Consider the following 18,446-nt stretch of genomic DNA (forward strand, 5'->3'; position numbering starts at 1 on the left):
AATTAAATCCATTGATAAACAGACAGGCAAATGGATACGGTAGTTTACATAAAATCTATTCCCCAAAGCAACAAAATTGATATGAAGGTGTCTTACACGAGTGACATCATTTGCAGTAACACCATCTTTCATGTAGAACTGGTCCATAACGTCTGTGTCAAGCTCACTCATTAGAATTTCCAGTGTCTGATCTGGCTGGCTGATCACCATAGTCTCTGAGATGTCCAGAGTATATAAGTACCTGTTAAAGTACAAGAAATAAGTCATCAACATGTGACCTACTAAAACAGAAACTCCCCAGTATGCCTGTTCTACTACTTGGGATCTAGCTAGATACTTGGGACTTGGATTGGCTACAGTTGGAAACAGGATACTGGGCTTGATGGACCTTCAGTCTGTCCTAGTATGGCAATCCTTATGTTCTTATGCGATCCAAGTCTAGGACAATCAAGCCATTGGGACATCACTGGTGAGTTTGCCTCTTAGGCATTGGTGGAATGAGGCATTATGACATCACAATCTCAGCTCTGGAATGTTGCTACTCTGGGTTTCTACTAGGTACTTAGGACCTGGATTGGCCTACTGGGCTTGATGGACCTTCATCTCAAATGGGGCCTGGCACCCCTCCCTCTGGTCAGATCACTACAAATACACCTTTAACATCAATTGGGCTCAACGCAATAACAAGCAACCCCCTCCCAAAACCTCCTTCAAAACACGCCAAAAAATCAAACCCTCCACATTCTGGGACAAAGCAGACCCCGCAATCACCAATATTGCCCCCAACGAATTCATAACATAATGGCGTACTGTAAGCGAAACCATCCTGAATGAGCTAGCTCCTGAAAAATCAAAATCCAGAATCTGCAGACCGTCAGACAAATGGTTCGACACTGAACTTCTCCAACTAAAAAAGCTCTGCAGACAACTAGAAAGAGAATGGAAAAAAAAAGAGCCTAGAACACACAAAAACAGCATGGAGAACTCAAATCAACCAATACAAGAACAAACTCAAGGAAAAATGGAAAGCCTACTACTCCAAAATGATAGGCACGGAAACCCTAGACACAAAAAAGCTATTCAATCTAGTAAAGAATCTCACCGACACCAAACCTCACCTAGCTACACAAGGAAACCACCCACTGACAGCTATCCAACTAGCAGATCACCAAGATCAGAACCGCATTCAACAATACTCACACCCACCTCGACAAGATAACAACAAACCCTTCAACAGGAGAAGCCATCGCCGCAGACAGAAGCTGGACAGTCTTCCCCGTATTACATTGGTCGGATATGAATCGACTCTACAAAAAATACAGCCAAGCTTCTTGCGACCTAAATAACTGCCCCACCTACCTGTTATCAAACTCCTCCACCACATTCAGAGACAACCTCATGCTATGGATTCAAGCCACATTAACAGAAGGTCAATTCCCTCAAGACCTTGGAGAGATCATAATCACTCCAATCATGAAAGACCACAAAGGCCCAATAAATAACCCCTCCAACTACAGACCAATCGCTTCAATACCAATATATGTTAAAATAATTGAAGGTCTAGTTGCACAATACCTCACCAACTACCTGGAAGACCATAATCTACTTCACCCCTCACAATCAGGATTTCGAATCAACCACAGCACAGAAACACTACTAGACACAGCTCGACAGCAAATTAGCAAAGGCAAAAATATGATGCTAATCCAACTTGACCTCTCTCTGCAGCATTTGACCTGGTCGACCACTCCATACTGCTACAGATACTTGACGCCATTGGGATCTCAGGCAAGGTCTACAATTGGTTCCAAGGATTCCTCAAATCAAGAACCTACACGGTAAAGTCCAATAATATCAAATCAGAACCATGGTCCAACCCATGCGGAGTTCCACAAGGATTACCTCTATCACCTACGCTCTTCAACCTCTTTATCTCCTCCCTTGGAGCCACTTTAGATAACTTAAATGTTACATCCTTCAGCTACGCAGACAACATCACCATACTCCTCCCCTTCGACCCATCAGAGCCCACCACTACAGCAAAACTGGAAATAACCCTAGATGCAGTGGAAAAATGGATGGTAGACCACAAACCGAAACTAAACTCAGATAAAACAAAATTACTTCTGCTCGAAAAGGCCAAAACTCCCACCATTACAGAACTGAAAATTAAACACACCAAATACACCAATATAGCCCGAACTCAAACTCCTAGGAGTAACGATAGACAGATGCTGCACAATGCAGTCCCAAATCAATAAAACATCCCAGAAAGCTTTTTTAATTATGAGAAATCTACGTAAAATTAGAAAATTCTTCGACCCAGCACAATTCAAGCTAATTGTCCAATCCCTAGTCTTAGGTCTACTGGACTATTGCAATTCCCTCTATCTACCTTGTCCTGCCAACATGATAAAACAACTTCAGACTATACAAAACACTGCCCTCAGACTGATCTACTCCCTGAGAAAATATGATCATATTACAACTGCCTTCCTAGACTCACTGGCTACCTATGCAAGCACGAATTCAATTCAAAGTCTACTGTCTATTATTCAAAGCATTAAACGGCTCCGCCCCCCCCTATCTAAACAACCGCCTAAACCAGATCCTCACCTCAAGACAAAGAAGAACTCCAAACCCTTTTGCCTTTCCTCCACTCAAGGGCACTCAGCACAAAAAGATGTTCGATAACCTTCTGGCGACGCAAGCAGCAAAACTTAACCACTCCATCTCCAACCTGTTGACGGCAACGGGCGACTTCAAAACTTTTCGAAAAGAAATCAAAACCCTACTTTTCAAAAAATTTATCCAGCTATCTTAACCCGACCCTTCCCCCTCCTCCTAGATAAATTATCCCCCAAAACCTCCACTTAAATAATCTCTTCCTCCCCAAAACACCAACCAAGTATTCAGATTCCTGAAATGTAACGTAATCTTATTTGTACTCTAACTAATCTATTTGTTATATCACACAGTAACGTACAGTCAATTTAATATCCAATTTGCAAGTTCTTCCAGAATTAATCCAGGTACCTCTCCTCCCTTGTAACAAAAAACAAAACAAAACCCAAAACTGTTGTAACTTCACTGGAAATGTCCAGTTAGCTCTTTTGTAATCCGCCTTGAACTGCAAGATATAGGCGGAATAGAAGGCCCTAATGTAATGTAATGTAATTCTGTTCCATTATGGCAATTCTTATATATTTACAAGCATTGCTATCAGTTAACATAGCTGTCAAATCTAAAAATATTCACTGTTCAACTTTACAAATCGCACCCCTTTCTGTTCTGCCCTGGTACATACACTTAACTTGTTCATTACAAGTTCATTAATGCTTTTCACAACCACAGTGTTTCATAGCTTTGGTATATCTTAATTTGCAAAGAATTAAACTGCTGAATGGAGAAATTAGATCTTACCAGCTAATTTTCTTTCCTTTATGTCTCTCCAGACTATCCCTACAAGTGAGCATATGCCCTCCTACTCGTAGATGGGGAGACTAAGACCTACTAGTGATGTCACCTTAGGTCCTATGCCATTCAGTATTTCTACTGACAAAAAATATGGAGAAAACTGAATACCTCCTTAATGGAAAATACCCCTAGGGGAAGGGAACAGCTAGAGTAAAAAAGATTCATTGCCATGCCTTTTCACCACATGCTCTGTCATGTGAATTTTTCTTTTTTTTTAATATATGATGTGTGAAATGTACATCTCAATCACCAACTGGCAATGCCTATGATTTTCTGCTTGTCCTTTTGTGTTTTGGCTTTTAGATCCATCTAGAGATCAGGACCATGCTGCTGTTCCTAGCCCACCCAAAAACCATCAAATGGAGATAAGGCTGGGATGAGGAAGGGTCTGGAAACATTCAAAGAAAAAATTAGCAAGAACTAATTTTCCTTCCTTGTCTTCTTCAAATCATTCTTTAGCATCTCTTCAGACTGGAACAGTTCACTGATGGGTAATAGCTCACCATGACCAGAAGGTGGAGACAGACAAAACTTTTGGTTTTAGTACTAATAGCTTTGCTTCCCTCTAAATAACCAGTCTGTGTTCAGTTTCTAGCAGGTGGTCAGTAAGCTGTGCCAGTCTTCCCTTGGTTAGTGTAGGGCTATTAGATTTTTTTGTGGTGCTCCTTGTCCCCGTCTAGAGACACTGAGCTTGGGGAGACCATTTTGGGAGTGTCCCACTTGACGGGTAATGAGTTGAGTCCCTCCCCCTTCCTCCACCTCCCCTAAATTTTTCTAGAGGTACCTCAGCTGTAAGCTTTGCCACTGATACCGGGAAGACATATGGCTTAGACAGCCAGTGGAGTCTGTTCTGGGGAAAAAAAATCTTGAGGCAGTGCTGGTCTGAAGAGAGACCTCTATTTAAAAAACGCAAAAGAATCCCCAAATTCCCCATCTAATTACAGACCGATCGCAAACATCCCCCTTTTCACCAAAATAGCAGAAGGGGTGGTAAAGACTGAACTCTCCACATACCTAGAAAAATTCAACATCCTCAGCGACAATCAATCAGGCTTTCGCACGGACCACAGCACCAAAACCATAATAGCCTCCCTCCTCGACTATCTTCACACGCTCTTCAGTCTAGGCTCAAGTGCCTTGATCATACAGCTAGACCTAAGCAGTGCCTTTGACCTGGTCGACCACACCATACTCCTCGAATGCCTGGCACACATTGGCATATCCAATCAGGTCCTCAACTGGTTCCAGGGGTTCCTAAAAAATAGATCCTACAAGGTACTCAAGGACAACACTATCTCATATAGCTGGGACAACACCTGTGGCGTCCAGCAGGGCTCCCCCCTATCCCCCACTCTGTTCAACATCTACCTGGCCTCCCTAGGCAACCTCCTTCACACCCTCAAACTCAAATTTTTCATCTATGCAGACGACATCACAATAGCCATCCCCCTTACCAATTTCACACCAGAACTACTTGACTACATTACAAATATTTTCAATCAGATTGAATGTTGGATGCTATCGTTCAGGCTGAAACTAAACCCTGACAAAACAAATTTTTTCTAGCCACCCCCAAGGAAAAAATCAAAAACACCACAATTTATCTGAAAGGAATGACTTTCCCCCTAGAACACACCTTAAAAATACTGGGAGTCATCCTAGACAAAAACCTATCCTTAGAAAACAACACAGACCTCATTGTCAGGAAATGCTTCATGGTACTTTGGAAACTCCGTACCATAAAAAAATTCTTCAATGACGCCTCCTTCCGCCTACTAGTACAATCTTCCATTCTCAGCATTTTGGACTACTGCAACATTATCTATCTGAGCGCCACAAAGAAAACCACCAGGAGACTAAAAACGATCCAAAACACCGCCATTCGCCTCATCTATGGCCTGAAGAAATGGGAACACATCACCCCATACTACCACCAACTTCACTGGCTGCAATTTGAATCCAGAGTTCTTTTCAAATTCGCATGCTTATGCTACAAATCGATAAATGGTCTTTCGCCAAGATACATCACTCCCCACTTTAATCTTCACTGCACCAACAAGAACCCGCAGAATTCAGCTATTCGCCTTCCCTTCGCTAAAGCTTTGTCAACTCAAGATTCCTAGATAAAACCCTCGCCTTCCAAGCAGCCAAGATGAACCCATGGCTAGCCCAAATGATACGAGACCCCCACCTACCTCGACTTCAGAAAATCACTCAAAACCTACCTTTTCAGCAAACAAGACCCTTAACCGACCCTTCAGATAATCTCAGGGCCCCTTACCCGGCTCTTCTCCTCCTTCACGATAGCTCCTATCTCCCCCTGCTTCTTCTACCCACTTCCTTTTTTCATCTGCCAAGTTTGGCTAAAATTGTTGTAAATCCGATAAATTTGTGGTAATTCTTCCCTCTTCATCTACGAAGTTGGCTAAATTTGTTGTAAATTTTCCTTTTTCATCTGCCAAGTTTGGCTAAAATTGTTGTAAATCTGATAAATTTGTGGTAATTCTTCCCTCTTCATCTACGAAGTTGGCTAAATTTGTTGTAAATTTTCCTTTTTCATCTGCCAAGTTTGGCTAAAATTGTTGTAAATCTGATAAATTTGTGGTAATTCTTCCCTCTTCATCTACGAAGTTGGCTAAATTTGTTGTAAATTTTCCTTTTTCATCTGCCAAGTTTGGCTAAAATTGTTGTAAATCTGATAAATTTGTGGTAATTCTTCCCTCTTCATCTACGAAGTTGGCTAAATTTCTTGTAAATTTTCCTTTTTCATCTGCCAAGTTTGGCTAAAATTGTTGTAAATCCGATAAATTTGTTGTAAATCTACATGTCTATGCGGATCCTAATCTAATTTAATGTAAACCGCCTAGAACTCGCTGGGTATGGCGGTATATAAGAATAAATTATTATTATTATTATTATTTAGTCTACTTGTATTTTTATTGTTAACCGGTACCTTTTATTTAGTTAGGTTGCATATTGCGCAATGAGCACTTTTAAAGGGAAAAAGTGCTCATTGTGCTCCAGATGTGAGGTAGCTTCGGCTGGTCTGTGCTCGCAGTGTGCAGGCCACCGAAGGGGAATCTTTGTCAGCTTTGGGTGCCGGCAAGCAGGGTTCCCATTCGCGAGTACCTCATACGCCAGTAGCCGACAGCAGGGAACCTGGGCTTCCCCCGCCATCCACACAGGGATTTCCTCAGCCACCAATGGTCAAGGAAAGCAGTTACCGTAACAGATGTTATAAAGGGACAGCAGGCAGATATTCTCACACATGGGTGACGTCACTGATGGAGCCGCGGTACGGACACTTGAAAAGTGAATTGCAACTAAGTTTTAGAAAGTTCAATCAGCCCGTACCGCGCATACGCGAAATGCCTTCCTGCCTGACGTAGGCGCGTGGTCCCTCGGTTAAGCTAAGCTAAGAAGCCAACCAGAGGAGGTGGGTGGGTTGTGAGAATATCTGCTTGCAGTCCCTGGATATGTTAAGTTATTGTGCTTTAACCCAAGACAAGCAGGCAGCATATTATCACACATTGGTGACCTCCAAGCTAACTAGAATGGGATGGTGGGAGAGTTGGCCTGTAAGAAAATAAATTTTGTAATACTGACTGGCTGAAGTGCTCATCCCGTCTGGAGAAAGACTCCAAACAATAATGCGAGGTGACTGTATGAACTGAGGACCAGGTGGCAGCTTTACAGATTTCCTCAATAGGAGTAGATCCAAGGAAAGCAACAGAAGCTGCCATAGCTCAGACTTTGTGAGCTTCGAGGTGCAGTCCAGTCTCAGCATAGCAGAACAATATACCGGCTGCTACCCAGGTGGAAATCGTTCTCTTGGAAACAGGATGCCCCAATTTATTAGGATCAAATGAGATGAAAAGTCGAGATGTTCTATGTGGCTTTATCCTGTCGATGTAATAGGCCAAAGTACGTTTACACTCCAGAGTGTGCAGCGCCGTTTCTCCAGCATGAGAATGAGGCTTAGGGGAAAAAACTGTAAAGGATGGATCTGCCACTAACGCTTACAACTCACTGACCCTCCTGGCAGAGGTGAGAGAAATGAGAAAGACAACTTTCCAGGTGAAAAACTTGAGATGAGCCGTGACCATTGGTTCATATGGAGGCTTCATTAATCTGGAAAGAACCACATTAAGGTCCCAGACCACTGGAGGAGGTTTGAGAGGTGGTTTAACATTGAAAAGTCCTTTCATGAATCTGGAGACCAAAGGATGAGTAGTAAGAGGTTTTCCCCGCACTGGCATGTGAAAAAGCTGTAATAGCACTGAGATGGACTCTGATAGATGTAGATTTAAGTACAGAGTTAGACATATGAAGTAAATAATCCAACACCAATTCCACTGACAAGGAAGTTGGATTAAGATGGAGACACAGGAAGAAAATCGGAGACACTTGTTGATTGTTGAGTGGCTGGCTTCCTGGAGGCATCAATATCACGAACAGGCTGAGAAAGATGTAATTCATATGAATTCAGCCCAAGAGAAGCCAAGCTGTTAGGCGTAATGACTTCAGGTTGGGATGTAGAAGAGATCCTTGATTCCGAGTAAGCAGAGTAGGAAAGATTGATAGAGGAATTGGCTCCCTGGTGCTGAGCTGAAATAGAAGGGAGAAGCAATGCTGCCGGGGCCCACCGAGGAGCAATGAGAATCATGGTGGCTGACTCTCGTTTGAACAAGAGTTGGAGGGAATGCATATAAAAACAGGCCGGTCCAATCCAGGAGAAATGCATCAGCTTCCAGACTGAGGATAGTAATAATAATAATAATAATAACTTTATTCTTATATACCGCCAACAATCTTGCGACTTCTAGGCGGTTTACAATGAAGATGAACTGCACAGACATCGAATTACAGAGTGTAGCAGTGAATATCTGATAGTAGCAACAATAAAAATAATAACAGTTTATATACTGCAGGACCGTGAAGTTCCATGCGGTTTACAATGAATTAGAAAAATTCCATAAATTGAAAGGAACATTCATAGTTAGAGATTAGAGGTTAACAGTTTACAAGATCTAATTTGGGGAGGGATTGCGATGGGGGCTATTGTTCTGATTCGTTACCTAGGTATTTCGAGAACAGGTATGTTTTTAGGTGTTTCCTAAATTCACCATAATTGTTTGTGTGTGTAATTAGTTTTTCCAAGTCTTTGCCCCATAAGGCTGCTTGGTATGATAGAAGGTATGATAGATAGTAAAGTCTAGAGCAAAACTGGGGCAACTTATGATTGTGGGGAGCTGCACCTAAGTCCACCTGTAGAGTGCCCCATTGAGTAAAGATGACATGGAGAGTCGCAGAGTTGAGACTCCATTTGCGAGGCTGACGAATTCTGCTGAGATTGTCCGCCAGGGAATTCTCTCCCCTTGAATATAAACAGCCTTTAAGAAAATGCTGCGAGCTGTCACCCAAAGCCAGATTTTCTGAACCTCCTGACATAACAGAAGAGAGTCTGTGCCTCCTTGCTCCTTTATGTAGTACATTGCCACTTGATTGTCTGTGCGAAGGACAACTTGAGGACTCAAGAGGTGCTGGAAAGCTTTGAGAGCATAATATATCGCTCTGAGCTTGAGGAAACTGATGTGAAATTTCTGCTCCCTGGCAGACCAATGACCTTGTGTTTAAAGGCCCTCCAGGTGCACCCCCCACCCCCACACCTTTTGGTGGTGGTGGTGTGTGTGTGGGGTAACTGAAAAAGAAGATCTCTGGATAGATTGGAGGTGGTGAACTACTACGCTAGCAAACTAGGAAGCAAAATAACCAACAACAAAAAACTTTCACCTGGTACAACTGACATCCCCCCTGAGCCAAGAATCTGAAACCCACTAACAAAATTTCAGCCCAAGAGCTAGCAGATTTTTTTCCTCAGTCAAATTGGTCCAATCAGAAGTTACAAAGACAGCCACTCCAAACACTCTCCAATATAATAATAATAATATAATGCTTCAGAATACACAACCCATAAAAGCAGACCAATTTGGACTTCGTTCACTAACCTTTCCATCCCTGATATCAATAAACTAATCTCAAAACTAGCCTTACGAACCAGCACTAGACAACTGTCCTCCATACCTTCTTTCAGCAGCTCTGCATCAAATCATTAACTGGCTCACCAACCTGCTAACTAGTTCCATGAACCAAGGGCATCGACCCAAAGAAATGAGTAAAATAGCCTTAACCCTATACCGAAAACAGCCCAAGCAAATCTCTAAAAATCCTTGAGTTCCACATCAGCAAGCAGCTGGCCACTTACATAGAGCACCACTCCTGCCTTCATACATCCCAATACGGCTTCCGGAAAAAACATAGCATCGAGCTCATCATCACTAATCACTAAAATCAAACAGCTGCTAAGTTTGGGTCATCAAGCAATATTATTTCAATTTGATATCTCCGTGGCCTTTGACTCAGTGGACCACCAACTACTCCTAACCAAACTCTCATAAATTGGAATAACAGGGACTGTACTGAAATGGTTCGCCAACTTCCTACAAAACTGCAAATACATGGTCAAAAACTACGAATACTCCAACCGTTGAAAGGCATTCGGTGCATTCCACAAGGCTCCCCATTATACCCAATCCTATTCAATAAACAGTGGTACCTTGGAATCCGAACTTAATCCGTTCCAGAACCCCATTTGGATTCCAAAACATTCGAGTTCCAAGACACTTTTTCCTATTGAAAACCATAGAAATGGCATTAATCTGTTCATGCCAGACCCCCCCCCCCCCGATGGCCCTCCTAGGATCCCGGCAGTAGGGTGCCCAACTCCTCCTGCCGGACCCACCCCTATGGCCCACCTAAGATCCCGGCAGAAGGGTACCCAACCCCTCTCCCGGACCCCCCAAACGAAACCCCCCCACCCAAGAACCACCCCCCTTGAGCTTACCTTCCAATTGGCCGGATGGCTCCTCACACCGTCCGGCCAGCAGGCCCACCTCTGTCCAAATGAGGCAGGCCCGCCCCTCCACTGCCAAACTCAAAGGATCCTAGGGCCTGATTGGCCCAAGCGCCTAAGGCCCCTCAGGCCAATTGGAAGGTAAGCTCAAGAGGGGGTTCTGGGGTTTTGTTGGGGAGGTCAGGCAGGAGGGGTTGGGTACCCTCCTGCCAGCGATCTTAGGAGGGCCATCGGGGGGGGGGGGGGGCACCCTCCTACTGGCGATCATCAGGGGGGCTGGGGAGGGGAGACTGGCGGCCATTTGTTCAGTTTCCAAAGCAGCATTCGGATTCCAAGACAACATTTACTAAAAAAAAAAAAGTTTGGATTCCAAAACATTCGAGTTCTGGGGCATTTGGATTCCGAGGTACCACTGTATTTATGAGCTTGCTGGGACACAAAAATGGAAGATGAAACCATACTGTCCTATGCCGATGACATCCTCCTCATTCCTATAACCAATCAAATTGCCGAAAAAAATCTCAAAATAGATAATATCCAATTCTGGACAACTATCAACAAATTGAAACTGAATGCCACCAAGACCAAAGCTATTGGTTTCTGCACCGCACAACAGAACGTCATGTATAATCTCACTTTTCCATCAGGCATCACAATGGAAAAGTCCACTAAGATATTCGGCTTCATCTTAGACGACACTCACAATGGAACCACAAATCTCTAACCTTCAGCTCATCCAGAACACAGCCATTAGACTAATCTACAAATTAAAGAAATATGATTCGATCACAACCTTCATCAGGGAGCAGATAAGTTTCCGTACAAAATCTGGTGTAGAATGCATGAAGTTTTGAAGATTATTCGCGATGGTATTGGGAGCTAGTGCAACTACACTAGCTCCCAATACCATCCCGAATAATCTTCAAAACTTCATGCATCCTATACCTGATTTTGTATGGAAACTCAGCTGCTCCCGTCATCCAACTATTCGCTACTACTTGGTCGACATCAAGAAGAATCCTTAACAGAATTCAGCTAAACTTGCCATCCACAAAATACCTCCACTACAAGCGAATCTTAACATAAGAATTGCCGCTGCTGGGTCAGACCAGTGGTCCATCGTGCCCAGCAGTCCGCTTATACGGCGGCCCTTAGGTCAAAGACCAGTGCCCTGATTGAGTCTAGCCTTACCTGCATATATTCCGGTTCAGCAGAACTTGTCTAACCTTGTCTTGAATTCCTGGAGGGTGCTTCCCCCTATAACAAACTCCGGAAGTACATTCCAAATTTCTACCACTCTGGGTGAAGAAGAAATTCCTTACGTTTGTATGGAATCTAGCCTCTTAATTTTAGAGTGCCCTCTCATTCTCTCTACTTTGGAGAGGGTGAACAACCTGTCTTTCTACTAAGTCTATTTCCTTCATTATCTTGAATGTTTTGATCATGTCCCCTCAGTCTCCCCATGTCCCTCTCAGTCTCCAATCTCTCACTGTACAGCAACTCCTCCAGTCCCTTAACCATTTTAGTCGCTCTTCTCTAGACCCTTTTGAGTAGTACAATGTCCTTCATGTATGGCGACCAGTGTTGGACGCAGCATTCCAGGTGGGGGCGTACCATGGCCCAGTACAGCGGCATAACCTTCTCCGATCTGTTCATCCTTTTCGCCACCGTCGCACATTGCGTGGATGGCTTCATTGACTTGTCTACCAGTACTCCCAAGTCTCTTTCCTGGGGGTCCCTCCAAGTACTGTACTGAACATCCTGTATTAGCGTATAAGATTTTTATTACCGACATGCATCACCTTGCATTTATCCACGTTAAACCTCATTTGCCATGTTGTGGCCCATTCCTTGAGCATGTTTATGTCACGTTGCAGGTCTTCGCAATCCTTCTGTGTCTTCACTACTCTGAATAACTTTGTATCGTCCACAAATTTAATCACCTCACTCATCGTACCAATTTCCAGGACGTATAAATATGTTGACGAGCACGGGCCTGAGCACCAAACCCTGCAGCACGCCACTCGTGACGCTTTTCCAGTCCGAGTATTGTCTGTTTATTTATTTATTTCGATTTCTATCCCGTTCTCCCAGAAGCTCAGAACGGGTTACAAGCAGATATTCACAATCGTTTGAAGACAGACTAGTCATGACCACAAATAGGTTACAGTAGACAACATAGCTTATTCTAGAGACACTGGTCATAGCAAAGAGTACTAGAAGTTTATTGAGGAGGCAGATTGGCAGAAGAGGAAGGTCTTTATTGCTCTGCTGAAGGTCATTAGTGAGTCTAGTGATCTGATCTGTGGGTAGTTGGTTCCATAGCTGAGGTAGGAAATGGCTGTAGGATCGTTTATACACTATTCTCATTCGGAGGGATCTCCCTGTGGGAATGCTAAGTCTTTGTTTTGCTTTGGAGAAGAGGGGGCGGTTAGGGGTGGATGCTATGTAGGCTGGTTTTTTGGTAGAATCTCGTGTGTCATGACCAGGGCTTTGAAGATGCATCGCTTTTTGACTGGTAACCAGTCAGCTACATAGATTGCTGGAGTAATGGAGTCATGGTAGCTGAGGTTGTATAGGAGTCAAATTGCTGAGCTCTGGACTTTTTGGAGGCGTTTTAGATCTCTTGCAGCGATGCCATTGAATAGGGAGTTGCAGTAGTCTAGTCTAGAGAGTATGTAGGCATAGCAGTTGAGTTAAGTCTGTTTTTGGGAGGTAGGGTTTGATCCTTCGCAGTTGGCGTAGGTAGTAAAAAAGATGTGGAAACTACCTACCTGTTTCCTATCCGCTAACCAGTTTTTTAATCCATGTATTTCACCCTCGATTCCATGGCTCGCAATTTTTTCCAAATTAGTCATTCATGTGGGACCTTCTTTAACGCCTTTTGAAAATCCAGATATACAATATCGACTGGGTCAACTTCGTCTATCTGCCCGTTGACTCCCTCAAAGTGCAGTAAGTTCATCAAGCAAGATCTTCCTTTGCTAAAGCCGTACTGGCTGGTCCTCATCAGATTGTGTTCAAAGTGATCAATGACACGGTCCTTTATCAGCGCCTCTACCATCTTTCCCGGTACCGAGGTCAGACTCGCAGGTCTGTAGTTTCCCAGATCTCCCCTTGAACCTTTCTTGAAGATCAACGTAATATTCGCCACTTTCCAGTCTTCTGGAATCCTTCCTGATTTGATCGACAGATTGGCTATTAGTTGAAGCAGTTCAGCTATAACCCCTTTCAGATCCTTGATTACCCTCTTCTACTCTATGCTAACTTATCTGGGTGTAAAATCCTGGCGTGACCTCCCAGAAGCAATCAGGAAGGAGACAAACTATACCGCATTCAGGAAAAACCTAGACACCTCTGACATCTAACTGTTTCAGCTTATGTATATCATCCCCTCCTCCTAGGCCCCTTCCTTTCCTTCTGAGCCCCCTTCCATACTCCTTTTTCCTCTTCGATCTGTCGCCTTGAGCTTGTATAGGTTTGTGCGACTCAAATGGAAGATTAGATTAGATCCACCATTGAAGCGACTGCTGAATTGATGACAGAAATGTTGAGACGATCTGTTGCTTGAGACCACTGAGAAGCAAGGGCCCACTGAGGAATGCGAAGATGTAGCCTTGCTAGCGGTTACATGAACTGTGGAAGCCATGTAACCCAAGAGAACCATCATGCGCCTTGCAGAGATGTTGTGCACCTTCAACATCTGTTGATAGAGGATGAGAAGAGTGTTCAGTCGCTCTGGAAGGAGAAACGCCCTCAGAGTAGTATCGAGGATAGCCCCAATGAACTGAAGATGTTGAGTTGGAATTAGGTGAGATTTGGGGAAATTGACTTCGAATCCCAAAACTTGTAGGAAGGCAACAGTCTATGATGTTGCCAGAGCCACCTCCTGAGATGACACAGCCTTGATCAACCAATCATACAGGTAAGGAAAGACTTGAAGACCCTGGGATCGGAGAAATGCAGCCTCAACAATCAGGCACTTTGTGAAGACTCTGGGAGAAGATGTCAGGCTGAAAGGAAGAACCTTGCATTAGTAATGACGTCCATGCACCTGAAACCAAAAGGTACTTGCAGGAAGCCTGATGAATTGGAATATGCGTGTAGGCTTCTTTGAGATACAGAGAGCATAGTCAATCATTCTGATCCAGAAGTGGATAAAAGACAAGGGAGAACATCTGGAATTTCTCTTGACTAGAAATTTGTTGAGACCTGAGATCCAAAATGGGTCGTATACCTCTGGTCTTTTTTGGGATTAAAAAATACCAGGAGTAGAATCCCCGACTATGCTGATTTAAAGGAACCTCTTCGATAGCACTAAGTAAGTGGGATTAAATCTCCGAAATACTCTCTTGGAGGATGATCCAGAGGTAGGGTATGAAAATGGAGAGCATACCTTTGACAAATGATGTCTAGACACCAGAGATCTGCGATGAGCTCCCAACTAGAGAGTTGCGCGGGGACAGAAATCCCACCCGTCTCCGTGAGGAATCCCTCCGTCCCCACCCGTCCCCGCGAGGAATCTCCTCCATCTCCGCCCGTCCCCGTGAGGAATCCCCTCCGTCCCCGCCCGTCCCTATAAACTTCAGAAATAGTTATTTCATTTAATTATGCTACTGAATTAAAGGCTCTGGTAGAAACCCATTTACAAATAAGCAAAAAGACTATTAATTTGGAAATATTAATTGGGAAGAATACATACTTTGTAAACGGGTTTCTACCAGAGCCTCTTTTGTTTATAAATTTTTATCAACACAACTAATATACTACTTTATCCTGAAGCAAAAAAAAAAAGAAAAAAATAAATAGAATTCTTTTCCTACCTTTGTTGCCTGGTTTCTGCTTTCCTCATGTTCTCATTCAGTTACTTCCATCCACTGTCTCTCTTCCTTCTGCGTCTTCTATTTGCTCTGTTACTGTGCCTCTCCCTTTTTCCCCCCTTCCAAATTGGTCTGGCACCCATCTTCTTCCCTCCGCTCCTCCCATAGTCTGGCATCTCTGTCTTCTTCCCTGCCAGCGTCTTCTCCCCACTCTCTCTTCCCCATTTCCTTTCAGCGTCCTTCTCTCCCCTCTGTCTTCCCCATGGCCTTTCAGTGTCCTTCTCCACCCCCGTCTTCCCCATGGCCTTTCAGCGTCCTTCTCCACCCCCCCCCCCATCTTCCCCATGTCCTTTCAGCGTCCTTCTCTACCCCTTTGTCTTCCCCATGTGCTTTCAGCGTCCTTCTTCCCCCCCCCCGTCTTCCCCATGTCCTGTCAGCGTCCTTCTCCCCCTTCTGTCTTCCACAAATGCTTTCAGTGTCCTCCCCCCCCCCCGTCTTCACCATGGCCTTTCAGCGTCCTTCTCCACCCCTTTGTCTTCCCCAGTTCTTTCAGCGTCCTTCTTCCCCTTCCTTCTCTCCCGCCCCAGGTGCAGCACAGCCGGCCAGGTCCCCTTACTTTTGTGGCGCTTCCCCGACCGACCGACAACAGCCCCGGTCTAACAAACCTCCCTGCCCTTAACCGCGAATCTAAATTTCCTTCTTACAGCTGCTGTAAGAAGGTAATTTAGAATCGCGATTAAGGGCAGGGAGGTTTTTCGGACCAGGGCTGTTGTCGGTCGGTCGGTCGGGGCGCCACAAAAGTAAGGGGACCTGGCCGGCTGTGCTGCACCCGGGGCGGGGCGGACCGCCCCCCTCCCTTGGTAGCCACTTGAGCCGCGAGGCTATTCCTCCTTACCTACCCTGCCTGCAGCACAGAGCTGAACGGAAGTCTTCCCGACGTCAGCGCTGACATTGGAGGGAGGGCTTTGTTTAAGCCCTCCCTCCCCTCTGACGTCAGCGCTGACGTCAGGAAGACTTCCGTTCGGCTCTGTGCTGCAAGCAGAGCAGGTAGGGAGAAAAGCTGCGCGACTTAGTACATCCAGCCCCGCAGGAACCCCGCTACCCTCGGAGATGTCCCCACGGAATCCCTGTGACCCTAGAGGGCGTCCTCATGGGATTCCCACGACCCTAGGGGGCGTCCCCACGGGATCCCCGTGACCCGAAGGGGGAACCCGCATGTCCCGCGGGATTCCCGTCGTCCCCGTTCAGCTCTCTACTCCCAACCATTTACGTAATGCTGATGCCACCCTCCGATCAGCTGAGGTAGCTATTGGAGAATGGGAACTGTCAAAAAGGCTGTGTGGGTTTCCGTTGAGCAGCCTATTAAGGTTACTGACGTGGTTGCTGTTTTTGCTTCCAAGGCTGAGAGCAAGAGCAGGCATAGCCGAAAACCTGCACCGGTACGAAGAAACTGGATTGAAAGTATGGGGCAGTTGAGGCTTCTTTGGTTTAACCAAAGTGCCCCATCTGGTCTCAAGAGCGGATAGCTTTTGAGTAGTTGTACCATTGATGGACCAAAAAGCTCATCTCCTGGACAGGGAGCATTGGCCAAGCGGTCCTGGTGATTTACATCAAGTTCAGAAACAGTAAGTCAGGCAAGGCCCTCATGGCCACTGACATGGCTGTTGCTCATGATGCAAGTTCAAAAGTATCATAAGTTACATTACATTGATGCCGTCTATCCCAATACCTTTCAGTTTTAGGCAGTTTACAACAAGAAATTAGCCTGGGCATTCCCAGGGAGATTACAAGATTGATAGCTATAGTATGTGTCGGGATCTGGGAATGGTCGAGAGGTTTAGTTAGTTCATTTGACAAAATTTCTTGAATAGTATGGTTTTCAGTTCTTTCCTGAATGTTTTGTAGTTGGGCATCATGGTCAGCAGATTTGAGAGGTGGTGGTCTATTTTTGCTGCTCTGGTGGCTAGTAGACAGTCATATTTTTTTGCTTTGCATGCCTTTGATTGGAGGTGGGTAAAGTGTGCTTGAGTTTTCCTTGGTCTGGATGTGTTTTTACAGATTAGGTGGTTGTTCAAATAGCTTGGTCCATTTCCATTTAGGGCTTTGAATAGGGTGCAGTAGAATTTGTGTTGTATGCGTGCTTGTACTGTGAGCCAGTGTGAGTCTTGGAAAGCTGAGGTAATGTGGTCATATTTTTTCAGTGAGTATATTAGTCTTAGGGCTATATTTTGGACTGTTTGTAATTGTTTTAACATGTTGGCGGGGCATGACAGGTAAAGTATGTTACAGTAGTCCAGGAGTCCTAGGATTAGTGCTTGTACTACGAGTTTGAATTGTTCACTGTTGAAGTATTTTTGGACTTGTCTTAAGTTGCGCATGGTTGCAAATGCCTTCTGAACCGTTTTGCTGATTTGAAGTTGCATGGTGCAGCCTTTGTCTATCATTCTCAGCAGTTTTAGGTTGGGTTGTAAGGGAAATGTGATGGAGTTTATTTCTAGGTTTGCTCTGGTTGGGGTTTTGTTTCTTTCTAGAAGTACGAATTTGGTTTTGTCTTGGTTCAGTTTTAATTTGTGGTCTCATCCATTTTGACACTGTTTCTAGTGCAATGTGTAGTTTCATTGTGTTGTAGTGCAAACCATATATTTCCGCAGTTGAAAAGTTGAAGCAATGAGTTGTTAGAATCTCGATTGCTTATGAGATGGAATATACTTTTGAAAAGATGCAAGTTTGACCAATTATTTCAAGTAAAACAAAAAATGGAAATTATAACTACCAGTTCTGTTGGTCAACATTGCATTCTGGTAAAGACGCTTACCAAACTTGTCCATTGCTCTACCTTCTCTGCCAGGAGGTACAGATGCATAGACACTAGCCCCCGACAATTTCTTTAGAGTGGATTCAACCACTAAAGATTCATGAAGGAGCTGTAGTTTAGCAAAAACTGGAATAGGAACCACCCTTTACAAAGTTCAGTTTTTTTAGGAGCCACCGGAATGAAGAGGAGTCGAGGTTCTTATAGAAAGTCTCTTGTAGAATATCATGGAGCGCGAGTGTAATTTCTGCAGATATCACCCTGGTTGAGGGGCTGCTTCTTTTCCTGCCTCTGGGTCTCCCTGGGGCCGATTCTTTCAGCACATGCAGTCCTTTCGGGGGGGGGGGGGGGGGGGGGAATGCGATTCCTCTGCTGTCCGTCCCACCCAATGACTTTTTACCAGGGGTGGGCTGGGGTCACAATG

At 44.5% G+C, this 18,446-nt stretch overlaps 1 protein-coding gene across 2 annotated transcripts in view; it reads right to left on the reverse strand.

Moving 5' to 3' along the window:
- AMD1 (adenosylmethionine decarboxylase 1) overlaps positions 1–18,446 on the reverse strand; it is a 123,809-nt gene that overhangs the window by 53,397 nt on the left and 51,966 nt on the right. For both annotated transcript variants that reach the window (XM_033936526.1, XM_033936527.1), the window contains exon 6: positions 97–241. In XM_033936526.1, the coding sequence (XP_033792417.1) occupies positions 97–241 (145 nt within the window). The remainder of the gene's footprint in view (positions 1–96; positions 242–18,446) is intronic.

Source organism: Geotrypetes seraphini, chromosome 3 (assembly GCF_902459505.1).
Source record: "Geotrypetes seraphini chromosome 3, aGeoSer1.1, whole genome shotgun sequence".
Lineage (NCBI taxonomy): Eukaryota > Metazoa > Chordata > Amphibia > Gymnophiona > Dermophiidae > Geotrypetes > Geotrypetes seraphini.